Raw genomic sequence first — 15582 nt, 5'->3', positions numbered from 1 at the left:
TGCTTTTCATAACTGATGACTTGTACTGAAAATGCCCTTTTGGGTCTGTGTCAAATGTTTTCTCTCTTTTCCCACTTTTCCTTTCTTTCAATGACAGACCAATGGTTATGAGGACGATGTGTATGGATCATCCCAGAGTAGAAAATCTAGCAGGGTTAGTAAGTTATTTATATTGCTATAAGATTCAATTGCTCTGTTTGATGGGGTTAAAGCTAATTAGCAAATTCTTCTTGTGGTGGAGCAGGTTTTTCCCGTTTTGCATGCTGTGGGGTTTGCAGGTTGTCAGACACCAAGGTGCAGCAATGAGCTGTCTGGAAAAATAAATTAGGCCAGGAGTGGTAAGAGAAGTCTCCCAGCCTGGTACCAGTAGGATTTGGAAGACAGAACTGCTTAACTTGGAAACAAAATTGAGTACAAGTTCATTTGTGACAAGGTATAGCTTGGGGACACCCAGCATGGAGGACTTCCATTTGCTACACAGCAGAAGGACTGTTCTCCAACTTGTACATGTTCATGTCGTGCTCTAACACTGAAAACTCCAGAGCTTCATGTAGAATTTAGCCTCTTGAGATTTGGATATGTAAAATGGCCTTTGGATACTGATATTTTTTTTTTTTTTTTTTTTCCCCCCAAATGCCTGTTAAGTTTGCGTAACTAAATGCTTTTTTTTTTCCTTTCTAAACTGTATCCCAGGGTTTCTGGAAACTCCCACAGAGGTGAACAGCCAGCTCAAGTGTTACTACTTAACTAATTTAGGCTGATGTACTTCTGTTTCTAGAAATATTCTTGTCAAAGAAAGCTTAATAATTAAGTCCATTGTGTGTATGTGGGTCGCAATGTTCCCCTCTGTTCCAGAGCAAGTGTTTTGTGTCAATTACAGGAATTCATTGTCCTGCTCTGTTATGTATTAGGGTTTGTGCAGATTATTTAATGGGACTGCCCCAAGCAGAGCTTCTGGGGAGCAGGCAGAGTAGCTGTTAGTTTGTTGTTTTTTTTTTTACCCTGCCTTTATTTTAGCAAAGGCAGACAAAAGCTCAGAGCCTGTTGATCTCTATGCTATGAAGACTTCTAAAGAAATGTAGTGGTATGCAGACTGAAGCTCTGTGTTTAGGGGAAAAATAAACTACTTTTAAGACTCCATTTAACTAAGTATTTGAGCAATACATGCTAAACATGAGAGAGACTTCAGTGAGAAGCATGAAGTTAAGCAGGCGCTTGAATAAATTGTGAAATGGGACCTTACATTTAATGTCCATTTTAAATTGTTGCTTCTATATAGTTTTATGCTTGCATTTGTGGGTAAGAAACAATGAAATACCGTTGCTTAAACTGTTAAGAAAATGGTATGTCCTGTTGTTTCCACTCTTGCTGAACTGTTTGCCAAGTTCAATGAACTTTATTATGTAGTATGTCTGATAAATGATGTTCTTGTTCTTTAATGATATACTCCAGAGCTCTGAGTACTGCAGGAAGAGCAAAGTATCTTTAAGAAAGTCATCCAGGGAAAAGAAGTTGTTTGCTTTCTGTTTAAATAATTTAAAATCATCTCTGTATTAGGGTTTGCAGCATGGAGGTTTAGTCTATGTGAAGCATCAGTGTGGCGACAGCATTAGCTCCCTGTAGTTTTTTGTAACTAAGCATAATTTAGCTTAATCATAACTCAGAAGGGGGAAGGAATTTTGGGGGTAACTTAGAATAATAGCTGAAACTCCAAACCAGTTGTCACCATTCTGGCTGGGATTCACCTTTAGGAATGCTCTCTCCCAGGCCTAACCTTAAAGATGGTCAAGGTAACAGTGGAAAAGCTAAGAGGATGAAAATTTGTTAGGAAGGTCCGCAGAGAAGCAACAAGTCTGCTGCTAAGTTGTTTCAAAGTAGGTGTCCAGTTTTAGGCACAGGATGGAGCCTTGTCCACATGGAGAAGAGCCTTTGTACAAGGTACTTGCAATACCCCAGGCTGATTCCCTAAATAGGAATAGCACCATGTGCCTAGGGTAGTCCATGTGCTGTTTACAAGCTCTGTGGGAGTGAATGTAATTTCTTTAAGCTCAGTTCAGGGTGTTCTGGTTTCTTTGCAGTGAAAGTCTTATTTTATGGATGCTCAGGGGAAAAAAAAAAAGAGTCAGATTTTTATTTATTATTATTTTTTAGGTTGGACAGTGATTTAGTTACTTTACAATACCTGTAACTGTTGTGTTTTATCCACAAATCTGTTTGCTTGCAGTGCTGGAAGTCCATAGTGTCAAGAGCAAACAAGTACTTTAATTTCTCACAGATTTCCCTCCTTTGTAAATGGAGTTAACCCTTACACGGTTTATAGGGATGATGCAAGGATTAGTAAGGTCTTGTAAGAAGTTTGAATAATAGCTGACTACTGAAAGCAGAGTACCTTGGTTGTCTAGACTCCCATAAGAAGCGACTGGAGAAGGGGAGTGTTTGAGAACAGCTGTAAAAGGAGAGCTCTGGAGCATAGCAAAGAACAAAGAGATGTGGAGAGATCTTTCAGACCAACTAACCATTCCCACCAGCGTGCCAATGGGAAAATGAATCTTAAACAGTGCCTGCGAAGCTTTGAAAATACATCTGCAGCTCGTGTATTGCAGCAGGGCCAGTCAGAGGAGACTGAGCCGAGTACATAGGTCATTTCATGAGGGTGGGCATGCAAGGAGGTGGTGTTTCCTCCCTGGCCCTGCATGCTGGCTGAGGCAGCTTGTGCTCGCTCCTAAGCGCGCCTTCCTGCTGTGGCATTATACCCTTCCTGCCTAGCTCAAGGCTGGATCTGTCCCCAGCACGGCAGAGTAACCATTTCATCATGATGTGCTCTTAGGCTGCAGTTTTCCTGAAAACAGGGAAAATGCAAAGTCCTTCCCAGTGTGCCTGTGTTGTTTGGGTTGTTTGGCTCCCTGAGAGCATGATGTGTCAGGTATTTTATTGAAAAAAAAAATAAAAAAATGCATTGCTCAGCCTGGAGAAGAAAAGGCTCTGGGGAGACCTTAGAGCCACTCCAGTGCCTAAAGGGGCTACAAGAAACCTGGAGAGGGGCTTCTGACAAGGACCTGTAGGGACAGGCAGGACAAGGGGAACGTCCTACTGCCATGCATTATCCATGACAGTCTCCACTGACCAAATGCTTCAGTGGGCAGGGACACCTTCCACTAGAGCAGGTTGCTCCAAGCCCCTGTGTCCAACCTGGCCTTGAACACTGCCAGGGATGGGGCAGCCACAGCTTCCCTGGGCACCCTGTGCCAGCGCCTCAGCACCCTCACAGGGAAGAACTTCCTAATTCATACCTAATTTCAATCTCCCCTCTCTCAGTTTAAGGCCATTGCCCCTTGTCCTGTCCCTACAGGCCCTTGTAAAAAGTCCCTCTCCAGCTTCACTTAACTACAGTTAGGATGAAACTTAGGTGCATGAGCTGCATACATGCTCCTGAAGTCCCTTACAAAGCATGTCCCTCATGGGTCTCTCCCTGGGTTACAGCAATAAGGGAGGAGGAGAGAACATGAGGATCTGGAGCCTTTTCAGTGGAATGTAAACCAAATGGGTATTTTGTGCAGATGATGCCAGAGGAAAGGCCTTTTTATCTCTGCCTTATGAATGGAAGGGGTACACGAGTTTCACGCACCCTCACATCTGTAATGCATTTCTCTTGTTCTGTTTGCCTGTGACCACTTTGAATCCTTGCCATTTGTAATCACCTACTTTACTTTTTTTCCTTCCCATTTAAAGGAATTTAGGAAGTCTGTCACATAATGAAGCTGAGTTCTCAAGGTTTGGTTGTGGTTTCTCTGTTTTTGTTATTAATGCAGGCATCGTACTACTCTGATCTGGGGCTCCACAACAGCGGCTATGCTTCTACATCTCAACCTTCATCCCAAAATGGAAACTGGGTCTGTTTCCCCCTGGCTTTACCTGACCTGGATGTGTTGTTCTGACTTCATTTGGAGAATAACAACCTCTTGTAATTAGGACTGAATTTGGACCAATTGTCAAGAGTCTCTGAAGGTCTTTTAGTAAAAAACCTACAATCCTCAAAACCAACCAAAAAAAGGGGAGCAAAACACCAAAACCAAACCAGACTTTTAAAGATTGGAATGAGTAATGGCAAGCTGTTTTAAAATGAGCACAGTTAGTTTTCCTTTGCTTTTCCTCCCTTTCCTCCAGTTACTTTGTTTGCTTTTTGGCCTCAATTGGTCTGGAAAAGTAAGGGAGATCTTAATTAACTGAAGTTCTCTGTTCTAGTTGAGGCAACTTCTCTGCTCACCTTGTCACTCTAGCAAGCTTAAGACAATCCAGTCTGCATAAAATGAAATTGCAAGCAAGTCATTCACAGACTGCTAGAAGAAAATCACTGAAGCTTCAGAATCACCCAGGAGGTTGGATTGTCCTCTGCATGTGGATCAGAGCTCAGCCAGGCTGGTGCTAGCAAAGCAGTGCTCCAGCAGTGGTCCGCAGCCTGTGCTGCCTCATGGGCAGCACCACCACATGGCCACAACCTGGGGCACTGTGGCCACTGCAGATGTGGACGAGGGAGGTGACTTGCAGCAGGATGTTGCCTGCAGGCTGTGGACTGGGGACCACTGCTAGAGTACCTCTTGCACCTAATTATGTCAGATACAGATGAGCTTAATTGCCGCATCTTGTGCGTGGTGGTTACTAACAGCGAAGTCATTTCTTTTGTGGTGCTCCAACTGAAGTACTCATAATTTCGTTTGGAATTGTTTGGGTTTTCTCTGCATTGTTGTTTAATAATGAAACAGGTGAGAGGTGATCTTACAGCTGTGTGAAGCACTTAAAAGGTGTGTCTTAAAACATGTAGCTCTTTTTCTGGCTTTGGTTGAAGTGAGGAGGAACACTCTTTCTGGCTGCTATACACAAATGTGTGTGAGACAATTACAGTTTTTAACGACCTAAACTTAAATTATGCTGATTTGCTTTTGCATACTCTCGTGTCCTCCTGTCCTGTAGGAAATGCATGTGTCTGCTTGGTATTCTTAGTCTTTGGGAGTTGAGATCTCATGCTTTTGTGGCACAGATTACTAACATTCTTTATACTGGGTTTCCTTCTGTTGCAGTTTACTAATCCTAATCTCATCAAAATGCCTTATTCTGCTGTAGGTGCCTTTTTTTGTTTCATTTTCTATGCAAAAAAAGTTTTGTGCTTGTCTTCCTCAGCCCTCCTTGCTGTGCAGTGATGCCCCAGCCAGAAGTTACAGGGTTTGTTGTACTAATACTCGAAACCCAAACACCAAAGCCACTCACCTTAAGCCATGCACATGTTGTCTCCTACCTCAGTAGTTCCTGTTGGGTTCATTTATTTCACACTCTGGTGTTTGATCCATCTGAATGCATGTGGGCAGTGCTGTTTGTACAGACCTGGATTTGTTGATCCTTCTTTTTATTCCTCTTGGAATAAAACAAGGCAAGGGTATTCATCTCGGCCTTGCGCTTGGTTTACAGATAAAACACTTTGAAAAGGTCATACGTGAAGTCCCATCATAACCACTGCTCATGGGGTTGTGATGCTGCCATCGGCTTTTCTCTGAATGGGAGACAGTGATCCTCATTTTGGGGTCTTAGCTGCTAACAGCGTGCAGGAGAGAGGCAACATCAATTCTTTCTGTTGTGTGACAGCTAACAAGAATCTGTTCAAAACAATTTTATACCCAGATTTCACTTTTCTTGTTCAAACTTTCGAAGTAGCTTCTCCGATTATTATTTCTTTTTTCTTAAAGCTTAAAGATAGAGTTTCCTACTGCCCCTGTGTTTCCTGAGCCGTACATTCATACGCTAAATTGGAGCCAGTCTTAAAACATGAATCTTCCTCCCCTTTTATTTATTTAGTAAACTGGCTGGTAAGTGATGTTCACCAGGTGTGAGTTTCCCCCATATTGCCAGCACCACAAATGAAGGTTAAACAGGCTTGAACAGTTGAAGAATTGATGTAGCTATTTTGTTGACAGGCACCATAAGATGCTGAATTGATGGCTGGGAGAAGGGTTAGAAATGCATGACTGTGTGATGGACTCGGGGGGATGTGTGTCAGATTGTGCACATGCCTCGTGGCATTTTCCAGCTCACATCTTCAGGTCGTGTTAGAACTTCACTTGCATGTTGCTTGTGGTTGCATATGGGAGATGTCCCCGTCCTTGCACATACTGCTCATTCCTTTGTGCTGCACCTTGTGAACATGTAATTCTCCAGACTGAAACCAGAAACGAGGTCTGCCAGTCCTGTTCTGACTCTGTCTTTTAATTGTAGGCGTCTGTGTATGACGAGAGCGTTTACAGTGGGAGTCGTCGGTATAGTGCCTCTAGTTCTCGTGCTGTAAGATGTTTTCTGCATTTCCCTGTTGTCTTGTCTCTGTCCCCCACTAACCTGTGTGTACCAGAGCACAGCCTTTTCTGGGCTGAGCAGCGTTTAAGATGGACTGTGTGAGATCCATAACCTACTGCTATAGGCAAAAGGACAAGCACTATTTCTGTGTGCTTTCATGAAATAATAAGTAGGAATTTATCTGCTATTGTGATGCTCTTGCACTGACAGAATCCAGCAGTAGGCACTCGCCCCACTACAGCAAGGGTGTTCATCTCTGCTTTGCACTTGGTTTGTAGATAGAACACTTTGACAAGGTGGTACATGGAGTCCCTTCCTTTGCTGAGACTTAAATCTTCTTCTGAAAATACAGATTAAAAACCACTCCCTTCTCTCAAGCCCTTTCTGCAGCCAGGAAGTGAAGGACTCGTGTGAACACACGGCTGGCTTGACTTGGGGGTTGGGGTGTTCTGGATTTATATGCTGTAAGTGGGGTCTTGGGCAACTCGGTGTTTTCAGAATGCACACTCCTGTGAGTGGAGGGCTCTGTCAATTATGGACAGCAACAGTATGAGGAATGGCAGTAGGAATTGTTTCCTTTCATGAAAGAGAGGCTGCAGGACTTGGTTTATGGATTAGAAGGCAGAAAATACCATCATCTCTTCTCAGGTGGGGCCCCTGTCATTCGGGCCTGGCAGTACATCTGCTGCTGTCGTATCTGCCTGGGTGGTGCGGGCACACTGCTTACACTCTGATCACCTTCACTGAGTAGCAAAAAACCCCCAACCAAACAGAAAAACCCCAACAAACAAAAAGCTGCCACTGACACCTTAACAGAAAAAAGCCTCAGGACAAAGCACTGATGTCACTTTAACCTCAAAAGTGACAATTTTGTTAGCCTGGAGAGGGAAACACTTTCAGGAATGTTTACTGAGCACTTGTTAGCCTTTACAGGGCGATGCCATCCTCTTGCAGTCACAGTGACGCAGTAGCTGGTCTGTGCATCTTGCTGCTGCGGCTGTTGAGCTTCAGAGGTTTGTGTCGCTGTTGTGCCTGTTTTTCATCTGGCTCCTCCGGACCATTCATCCCTGGTTACATGCTTGGACCGTTGTGGCAGCTTGCAGTCCAGTGAATTTGCCACAAGGCTGTGCTGAGCCCTTGGTTTTTATGGGGTGTGTCTTTCTGTTCGAGAGAAGTCTCTCAGAGGTCCAGATGATACAGTTCTACTCTTGGCAAGAATCATTGCCAGTGGGCTCCAAACCCAAATGCTCTTTATAAGTCTTTCAGCCATTGTTAATGGCTTCAGCAAGGAACACTGAATAAAACACTGGTGCTGGTTCCCTTTCTTCTCTCCCCATCCCACCCTGTGCTACAGGTATTGGAAGTCTGTGTATAATCAAGCCTTTCCACTTTCTTTTGCATGGTTGCATGTTGAGAGTTGAAGTACAAGGTTTTTGCCTCAAAGGGAATAGCCTTTTCACAATTATGGGGTTATCTGTAGTTATTTTAGTGTCTCTGAACCTCATAGCACTTTTAACATGGAGTGCCATTTGGGTAGCTGTCCCCAAAGAATGATCTTGGATAAGCAGATGACAGGTGAAGACAGGGGAAGAGGATAAAACTAGCCTTGCTTGGTCTCAGCCAGCTGAACAAGTGACCCTTGCTTCCATGTTCTGCCCTGCAATAATACTAGGAGCAACTACAGAATAAATCAGTCCTGTGAAACATTAATGTGGGGCTCATTAGCAGTTAATACTTTTTACCTGTCATGTGTTTCTAGATTATTCTACATCCTTGTTATAACACAAAACACTGGTGATGTTGCAAGGCTTCTGTGCTAGAACTACTTAACCCCAGACCCAAAATCTTAAGTGTTTACTTCAGTGCTTTTTGCTTTTAATTTAGGAATCGAAGTGGCTGTGATTGAAAATAGCTGTAAATTGTATGTAGCATAGTTCCAGATTCTGTGTATTGTCATCTCTGAGGCTGAGCTCAGTAGCTCAGATGCATGAAGCCAGTGTCACTTCATGTAAGACATCTGAGGACATGGCTTGATCACATTGTGCCCTGCTTGAAGGGCTTACTAAGGGCTGTATGCCTTGGAAAGTGATGCTTTGTGGTTAGTGACTAATCTGATAGTTGCACTATAGCTGGGGTTATTTCCAGCTTACCTTCTTGTCATTTATTAGTACTCCGATTTTCATTTAATACTGTGCCACTTTGTTAGCATAACTAACAATGCTGAAACAGTCCTCCAATAGCTTGGTGAAGATCTGACTGTCTCTGCAGACAAGAAGTCCAGGGGATTCCTGTAGTGGACAGGTAATTTAATAGAAGAAACCTTAATAGCAGAGAACGCGCATCTTGGAAGTAGGTAATTCCTTAGATTGCAGTGGTTTTGTGCCTAAGAAACAGTCTTAAGTTCCTATGAAATCAACTGATAAAAGTTATTAGCAGCATAGGCTGAGCAGCTGAGGAGAACAGTTCCTCATGCTTGTTCCTGTCCCTGAACTGCCTCTGCCCTTGTGTTGCTTTTGCACATGAAATATGGCAGACTGACATGCCTCTCTACAAAGCCTGCATTCACAATTACCTTGTAGTAGCAATAAGGAAAATACCATGTCTGCTAAATGGCAAAAGTTTCTTTAATTCCTGTCTGTTCTGAATGAACTTCAGTACTCCCTTTTATATATGCTTACGTATCTTTCTGTAAAGTACATCCAAATACAAGATCGAGTGTGAAGCTGCTCTGAAATCTGTGAAAATAGAGGGAATAATCCTAAAATGCATTTCCAGAATAAGTTTCAGTTCTGTTTCCCAGATGCTTGAAACTTTAATTTCCCTTCCCTCTTCCACTGCATTATAACCTCTGGAAATAAAACAGTGTAGATACATTCTTCCTTCTTCTCAGCAGTAAGTCAGCTCTGTCTGTTCTGCTTCACTGCTTAGATGTTTGCTTTTAAGAAGGACTAAAGTACTTTCTTTGACAGGAGATGAGGACTGCAGGTTCTGGAAAAGCAGGAGAGATAGTCTCTGAGATGGTCTCAGTTTTTACTTTAATCACCACGTTGATGGATGTTTCTTGCTTTGGCCTGTGGAGCACAGATTCATTTAGTACGTGCATAATGTTGGAAACATGGGAAGAAGGCTAACCAGAGAACCTCAGAGCTCTTGAAAAGAAGTGGAGCCTTTTGTATAGAGACTGACAGTTGTTTACTTGTGACTGGTATTTTAACATACATAAATAAATCATTTGTATTCAGTCCTTCTAAGAATTGAATCAAAGCTCTGTTGGTCTGTCAGCTGGAATTACTACTTGCTTTAATTTTTAAATGAGCTGTTGAGGTGTCTGGTCTCTGACTTTCACTGCTATTCCTTTGTCCAGCTGCATGCAACAGTTTCGTCATTAACTTCAGATGTAAAGCTTTAAGTCCTCTCTCATTTCCTTTCTCAATTCTGATGCTTTTCTCTTTTTCTCTGCTTGCTGTTCTTGGTTTCCTGTGGCAGCCTTCTGAGTACAGTTGCTACCTTGGGTCAGGATCTCGGGCATCCTCAAGAGCCAGCTCTGCACGGGCCAGTCCAGTGGTGAGCTCCTTTATTTTTCTTTGTCACTAAAGTGTTTCATTCCTCTGTTCTTCAGGGGTTTTTTTTTTATACAGGATGTTCAATCTCTTCTGAGACAGTTACCTACGGTATTAATTGGACCTGCTGGGCAATCCTTAAGACAGAGAAGGTGTAAACCAGATGAAGAGTTAGAAAACCAAAGTAATTTCCATGCAGATAAACACTTTTTTACAACAGAAAGTACACTTTGGACTCATGTGACTGCTATTTCTTTTTTTTTTCTAAGTTGGGCATAAAACACCTCAGCATAGGTATTGTGAAAAGTCTGTGGTGTTGATGCTAGTGCCACATTTCCTTTGGTTATTAAAACGAGGAAACCCTAAATCTTACTACAGTATTCAAGTAGTTCAGTTTCTCTATGTTGAGCAGTATTTTGGTGATGTGTTACTTCAGGGCTGCCCAGAGATTGGATTTGAACGTATTTGTTAGCCTGTAGATTACCAGGCCTTATAGAGCCTTTAGCATGGTGGAGTGCTAGCAGGATTACGTGTACCTGGCATGTCGAGCATCATGGAGTTGTACCTAAAGAAGACTAAAATAACAAAGTCTTGTCCAACCTCTTGTGACTTTTCCCCCCTGCTTTTTACCAGATAGGAAGTAATAGTATTCCATTTGTTCAGTATCCAGGTACTGGATACCAATACACTGATCTTGGCTTCCGTTATTTGTATTTTGCATGCAGTCTGAGTTACTGGTGCCAGTTGCTTACAGTAGCCACAAAATGCAGCTTGCCCTTCTTTGGGAGCTAGAGGGGATTTCCTGGTTTTTAGCTTTCTGCTCACACTTGGGACTGTTTGTATGCAAGTGGCTCGAGATGGTTTGCTGCTGGAGAGGAGCTGGTGGAAGCTGTTCTGCAGGGAGACAGCAGGCACTTTTGTTTGTTTATTTATTTTAAATCAGTGGCTTATTAAAGGATGTGAAGCGCTTCTGTTATTTCCCTGGCCTTGAAGATGAGCTGAGAGTTAGTGCCATAGTGGGTCTAAAAGGCACCACTGCAGGAGCTTTGCTTCTAATGCAAGATAGTTAGAAGCCTTGTTAATGGTGTGGCATTGCTCTTTAAAGCTCTAAATCCTGTATGGGGTCAAGGCAGCAGCACCCTGTGATTTCCCACTCTCCCTCTTTTTTCTTTTTTTGTGTATTAAACAGGGTGCCTTTTCATGTAACTCACAGTAAGGAGTCACCTTGCCTTTTACTAACAGAGGTTTCAAGGTGTTTTGATACATTTTCAGTTGTGCATTTGTTCTTGGCAGTAAAGATGCTGAAATAGAGCCCCGTCTTCTTAGTGGGCTTAGCAGTATATTACTTCCACTCATACAGTTATGAGATGTCGCCTGCTTGGACTTCCTAGAGGAAGAATAAACGTCTCCTTGAATAATGGTGATAACTTATGAGAGTAAAAAAAGTGGCTGTTCTTGTCTAGATCAGCAGTCTACATTAAAACTGTTTTAATATTGCTAATCCCCAAAACTGAATCATAGAATCATTAAACTGCTTGCATTGGAAGGGACCTTAAAACTTACCCAGTTCCAACTCCAAAGGGACACCTTCCACCAGAGCAGGTTGCTCCAAGCCCCTGTGTCTAACCTGGCCTTGAACACTGCCAGGGATGGGGCAGCCACAGCTTCTCTGGGCACCCTGTGCCAGCAGTGCCTCAGCACCCTCACAGGGAAGAGCTTCTGCCTAAGAGCTCATCTCAGTCTCCCCTCTGGCAGGTTAAAGCCATTCCCCTTGTCCTGTCCCTACAGGCCCTTGTCCAAAGCCCCTCTCCAGGTTTCCTGGAGCCCCTTTAGGCACAGGAGCTGCTGTAAGGTCTCCCCTTAAGGAGCCTTCTCTTCTCCAGGCTGGACCAGCCCAGCTCTCTCAGCCTGGCTCCAGAGCAGAGCTGCTCCAGCTCTCGCAGCATCTCCATGGCCTCCTCTGGACTCACTCCAACAGCTCCACATTCCTCTTGTGCTGTTGCCCCAGAGCTGGCTCAGGACTGCGTGGGGGGTCTCCCCAGAGCACAGCAGATGGGGAGAATCCCCTCCGTTGACCTGCTGCTCACACTCTGGGGGTGCAGCCCAGGATATGATGGGTTTCCTGCCTTAATGTATCAAGGCATATGCCTTTTTGATTCTGCTTTATATACCTTCTGACATTAACCCACATAAAGATTTGATTGCAAGTTTACATTTTAAATTGCTGGTGGAGTAGAAAGGAAAGGGGAATATTTGTTGGGTTGAAAAGCTGAATTTCCAGCATGCTTACACCTCCTGAGAGCGTGACAGTTTACAAAATCCATGTACTGTTATCATTAGTGCATACATTATCTTGTCCCTCCAGCCCTTAGATTTTGTCTCTTTTTTCCCCCTTCTACCAGTGTTCATTAAACAGTGAGCAGAAAGTGACAGTAGTTTGCCTGCTGTACATAGCTTTGTCAGGCTGTGTTCCCATGCTTGTTTTACAACAAAAGCCAGGAAGATACATAAACACAATATGTGAATATCTATTGGTCTTTGTATTTTCAAGAATTCACTATATCTGCATGAAGTTTGTTGTTTGATTATTTGTCTTTAACATTTTCCCAGTTACCTCCCCTAGTAATTGCTGTCTGCCCTCCTTTCAGTTACTGCAGATACGTGAATGTGTGGTTTAATGTTAAAGCATTATACTCCATGTCTTAACAGAGCAAACATCAGGCCCATCTGTACAGATGGAAGTAAATCTTGGGCCTGGCATGTTTAGGCTGAGATGGGCTTTTTAATACAAATTGCTGTATTTTTTCTTACTTTAATAAACTACTAGTGAAAAGTATTTACACATTTCAAATAGACTCAGAACGCAGTAGTACTTATCTGAAGACTTTCTGAACAAAACAGCTTTTTCCATTTGAAGAAGTTGAACATGTTCTCATGAGAAATAAAAAGGAAGACAGTAACAGAACTCTCACGGAAGCATTTATCAGCATGCTCAAGCTTTGCCTTCTCTCCCGTGCACTTACATTATTTATGGTAGGCTTGTAGCCGAGCCCATCCCCTGACAGCGTGGATGTGCCTTCAGCCCCTCCAGGGTAAGGCTCTGCTGGAGCAAAGAGACTGATAAGTTTGTTTGAGCAATGACGTTTGGCATAGCACTCATTCCTGAGCAAGGATACTGCTGACAAATCCACTTTAGACCTGACAAATTTCAGCAGTGTTTTCTCCCTGCTGCATATTGAAGGCTTATTGCTAATAGCTAAGTGTTATGGTGGCTCTCACTGGAAAAACACAGGAACTCTGTGTTGCTGCCTGTCCCAGCCCAGCCGATCAGCCTGGTAAGATGGGGAGTGCAGGAGGGGTTATGCTGACTGCAATACTTTTACTTCTTTTTCTTTAAATTCTAGTTTTTGTTGATTTAATCCTGTGTTGGTGCTACCAATTGTAAGAATTTTTCTTCCATGTGGGACATACTTCCATTTCAAACTGTGCTGTATTACTGTAAGAGCAGGAAATGATCTTAATTTGATTTCTTGCCCCAAAAAATCCCCTTGCTTTTATGAGGAAGTTGATTGAAGTGCAAGACCTCAGATGGAGCTGAGTAGTGACAGCCATGTACTAAAACACCCTGAAGTTGCTCCTATGCCTGAGTGTGGTATGTGGCACTACTAAACTGCAAGTGTTTCGGATTTCCCTTCTTTAACCCTGTAAAGGAGGCTGGAAATTGTGCCTCAGTCCTGATTCTTCTTAAATCTTTACTAGCCGCTGGAGCTTAACGCTTAACTCTCTCCAGGGCCTCTGGTCTCTTCAGTAGGCATTTGAGAGTCTTGTTGGATGCACTGTGCTAGTGCTGGCGGGTCTCTGATTTTGGCATCAGTACTCACTGGTGACAAAGAGTTTCAAGGGTTAAACTGCGAGCTGACTGCAAAGTAGAGAGAAACACTTTTCCAAACATTACATTCTTATCTATGAAAAATAGGTAATAGATCCAGATAGAGACTTATGGGATGGTTTCGTCATGTGGCTTCCAGCGGCACTAATCCTCTGATGTTGCTGGCATTTCTTGTAATGTAGCTCTGGATTTCTTCTGAAATCGTTGTCAGAAGGGGCTGGACTCTGATCCTGTTGTACTTACTTTGCAGAGAACAACCCATTCCCCTTGAGAAAACAAAGATGTGCGTGCTGGAGTTCCCAGGAAAATCGCTTCATTTTCCTGCTCTTTTTATGCACTAAAATACAAAGTACACAAGTTGTTGGTGAAGAGGAAGGTACCCTATTTACTACAAGGGTGGTGAGGTGAGGCGCTGGCACAGGGTGCCCAGAGAAGCTGTGGCTGCCCCATCCCTGGCAGTGTTCAAGGCCAGGTTGGACACAGGGGCTTGAAGCAATCTGCTCTAGTGGAAGGTGTCCCTGCCTGTGGAACTGGATAAGCTTTAATGTCCCTTCCAATAAAACCAGTCTGGGATTCTGTGATTCTGTCTCTAGGGACAGACCATACCTTTGTGGAAATGAAAATTGTGTAATGTTCTATGAATCTAGTATCATTAGGTGAATTCCTCTTTAGATGCCCTCTTCCAGCAAGTATTCTGTTAGTCCTTTATATTTGCATGCAGAGAATTTGCAAACCCAGGGTATTTGTATAAAGTGCTATGCCGAGTACCGTACTGTGGAGGTGGAGAGATTGTTTTCGGTCTATTTAATCATTATAGCATTCTTTACTGAATGATAATATAGCAGGTAAGTATTTTGGGCAAGAATTTTGTGCAGCTTCAAATAAGCCTCTTTTTTTCCTGACCTTTCTTTCTTTGATTCTTGCTGGATCAAATGCCAAAGGGCTTGTTGTGGGAACAGGGTGAAAGCTGAAAACCTGGGGTTCCCTCTGGTGGCTGACTGCTGTTGGGAAGCACCATTTATCTTTTTAAAGGAATGATAGGTACCATGAATACAGTAATTGAAAGATGAGTAGAATGAAAACTATGTAAAATATTAATCTAAAATAGATTAATAGACCTCTACCTTTCTACAAGACACTCTTTATAGATCTTGGTGTATCACTGCCACATAACTGTAAAATTAAATGCTGCTCGTTTCAGGTGGACTTTTTTTTAGGAAAGTATTGTGTAGCAGGAGGCATCTTTGTAATGAAAGGAGGGTGCGTTAGAATGAGGAACTGGCTTTTTTCAAAACACACTAGATTTTTAGATGTTAATGTTTCAATCAGTTGGCAGTGGTAATTACTGCCTTTGAGAAAACCCTCAAGAGTGCCGTTCGTGGCACCAAATGGATGTGTGTATGAGAGCATTGCTCTCATACAAAGTGATTTGGTTTTATTCCTTTTTTTTTTTTTAAGCCACCTCAACTTCAGAAGTTACTTGATAGCTTTAGTTATTAACTATTATACCCCCTTAGAGAGTTATTAAAGATTGTTTTGCAATGAATGCATAGCAAGCTTCACAGGTGTGGTTGGTGAGTGCTCTGAGTAGAGCTGTATGCTTATCCTGCGCCACACTGTCTTCAACATTTTCCTGTTCAGGAGTGGAAGCCTTTATTTGCCTGATGATGCATCATTAAAACAATATCAATATTTGTTCCCTTCTTTATCTTAGTAAAAACTGAGATTGCATTCTTCCTCCCCCCCCCCCCACGTAATAGAGGGCATTTTGCAAATGTCTTAAGGAAAAGAGTATCT

General features: G+C 42.9%; 1 protein-coding gene across 35 annotated transcripts in view; it reads left to right on the top strand.

Annotated features, from left to right (window-relative positions):
* The window catches only part of LRRFIP1 (LRR binding FLII interacting protein 1), a 107912-nt gene that overhangs the window by 65925 nt on the left and 26405 nt on the right, over positions 1 to 15582 (top strand). For 13 of the 35 annotated variants that reach the window (XM_061460671.1, XM_061460447.1, XM_061460432.1 and 10 more), the window contains 5 exons: positions 98 to 154; positions 3810 to 3890; positions 5176 to 5217; positions 6262 to 6327; positions 9823 to 9900. The exons of 8 other annotated variants lie outside the window; for them this stretch is intronic. In XM_061460671.1, coding sequence (XP_061316655.1) covers positions 98 to 154; positions 3810 to 3890; positions 5176 to 5217; positions 6262 to 6327; positions 9823 to 9900 — 324 coding nt within the window. The remainder of the gene's footprint in view (positions 1 to 97; positions 155 to 3809; positions 3891 to 5175; positions 5218 to 6261; positions 6328 to 9822; positions 9901 to 15582) is intronic. 14 more of the 35 variants (XM_061460592.1, XM_061460572.1, XM_061460564.1 and 11 more) reach the window with 4 other exon arrangements.

Source organism: Pezoporus flaviventris, unplaced genomic scaffold (genome assembly GCF_033815535.1).
Source record: "Pezoporus flaviventris isolate CSIRO_AGI_PZ_B2104156 unplaced genomic scaffold, CSIRO_AGI_Pfla_v1 ptg000001l, whole genome shotgun sequence".
Lineage (NCBI taxonomy): Eukaryota > Metazoa > Chordata > Aves > Psittaciformes > Psittacidae > Pezoporus > Pezoporus flaviventris.
Note: the sequence above shows the minus strand (reverse complement) of the source record. Positions and strands in the feature narration are given on the sequence as shown.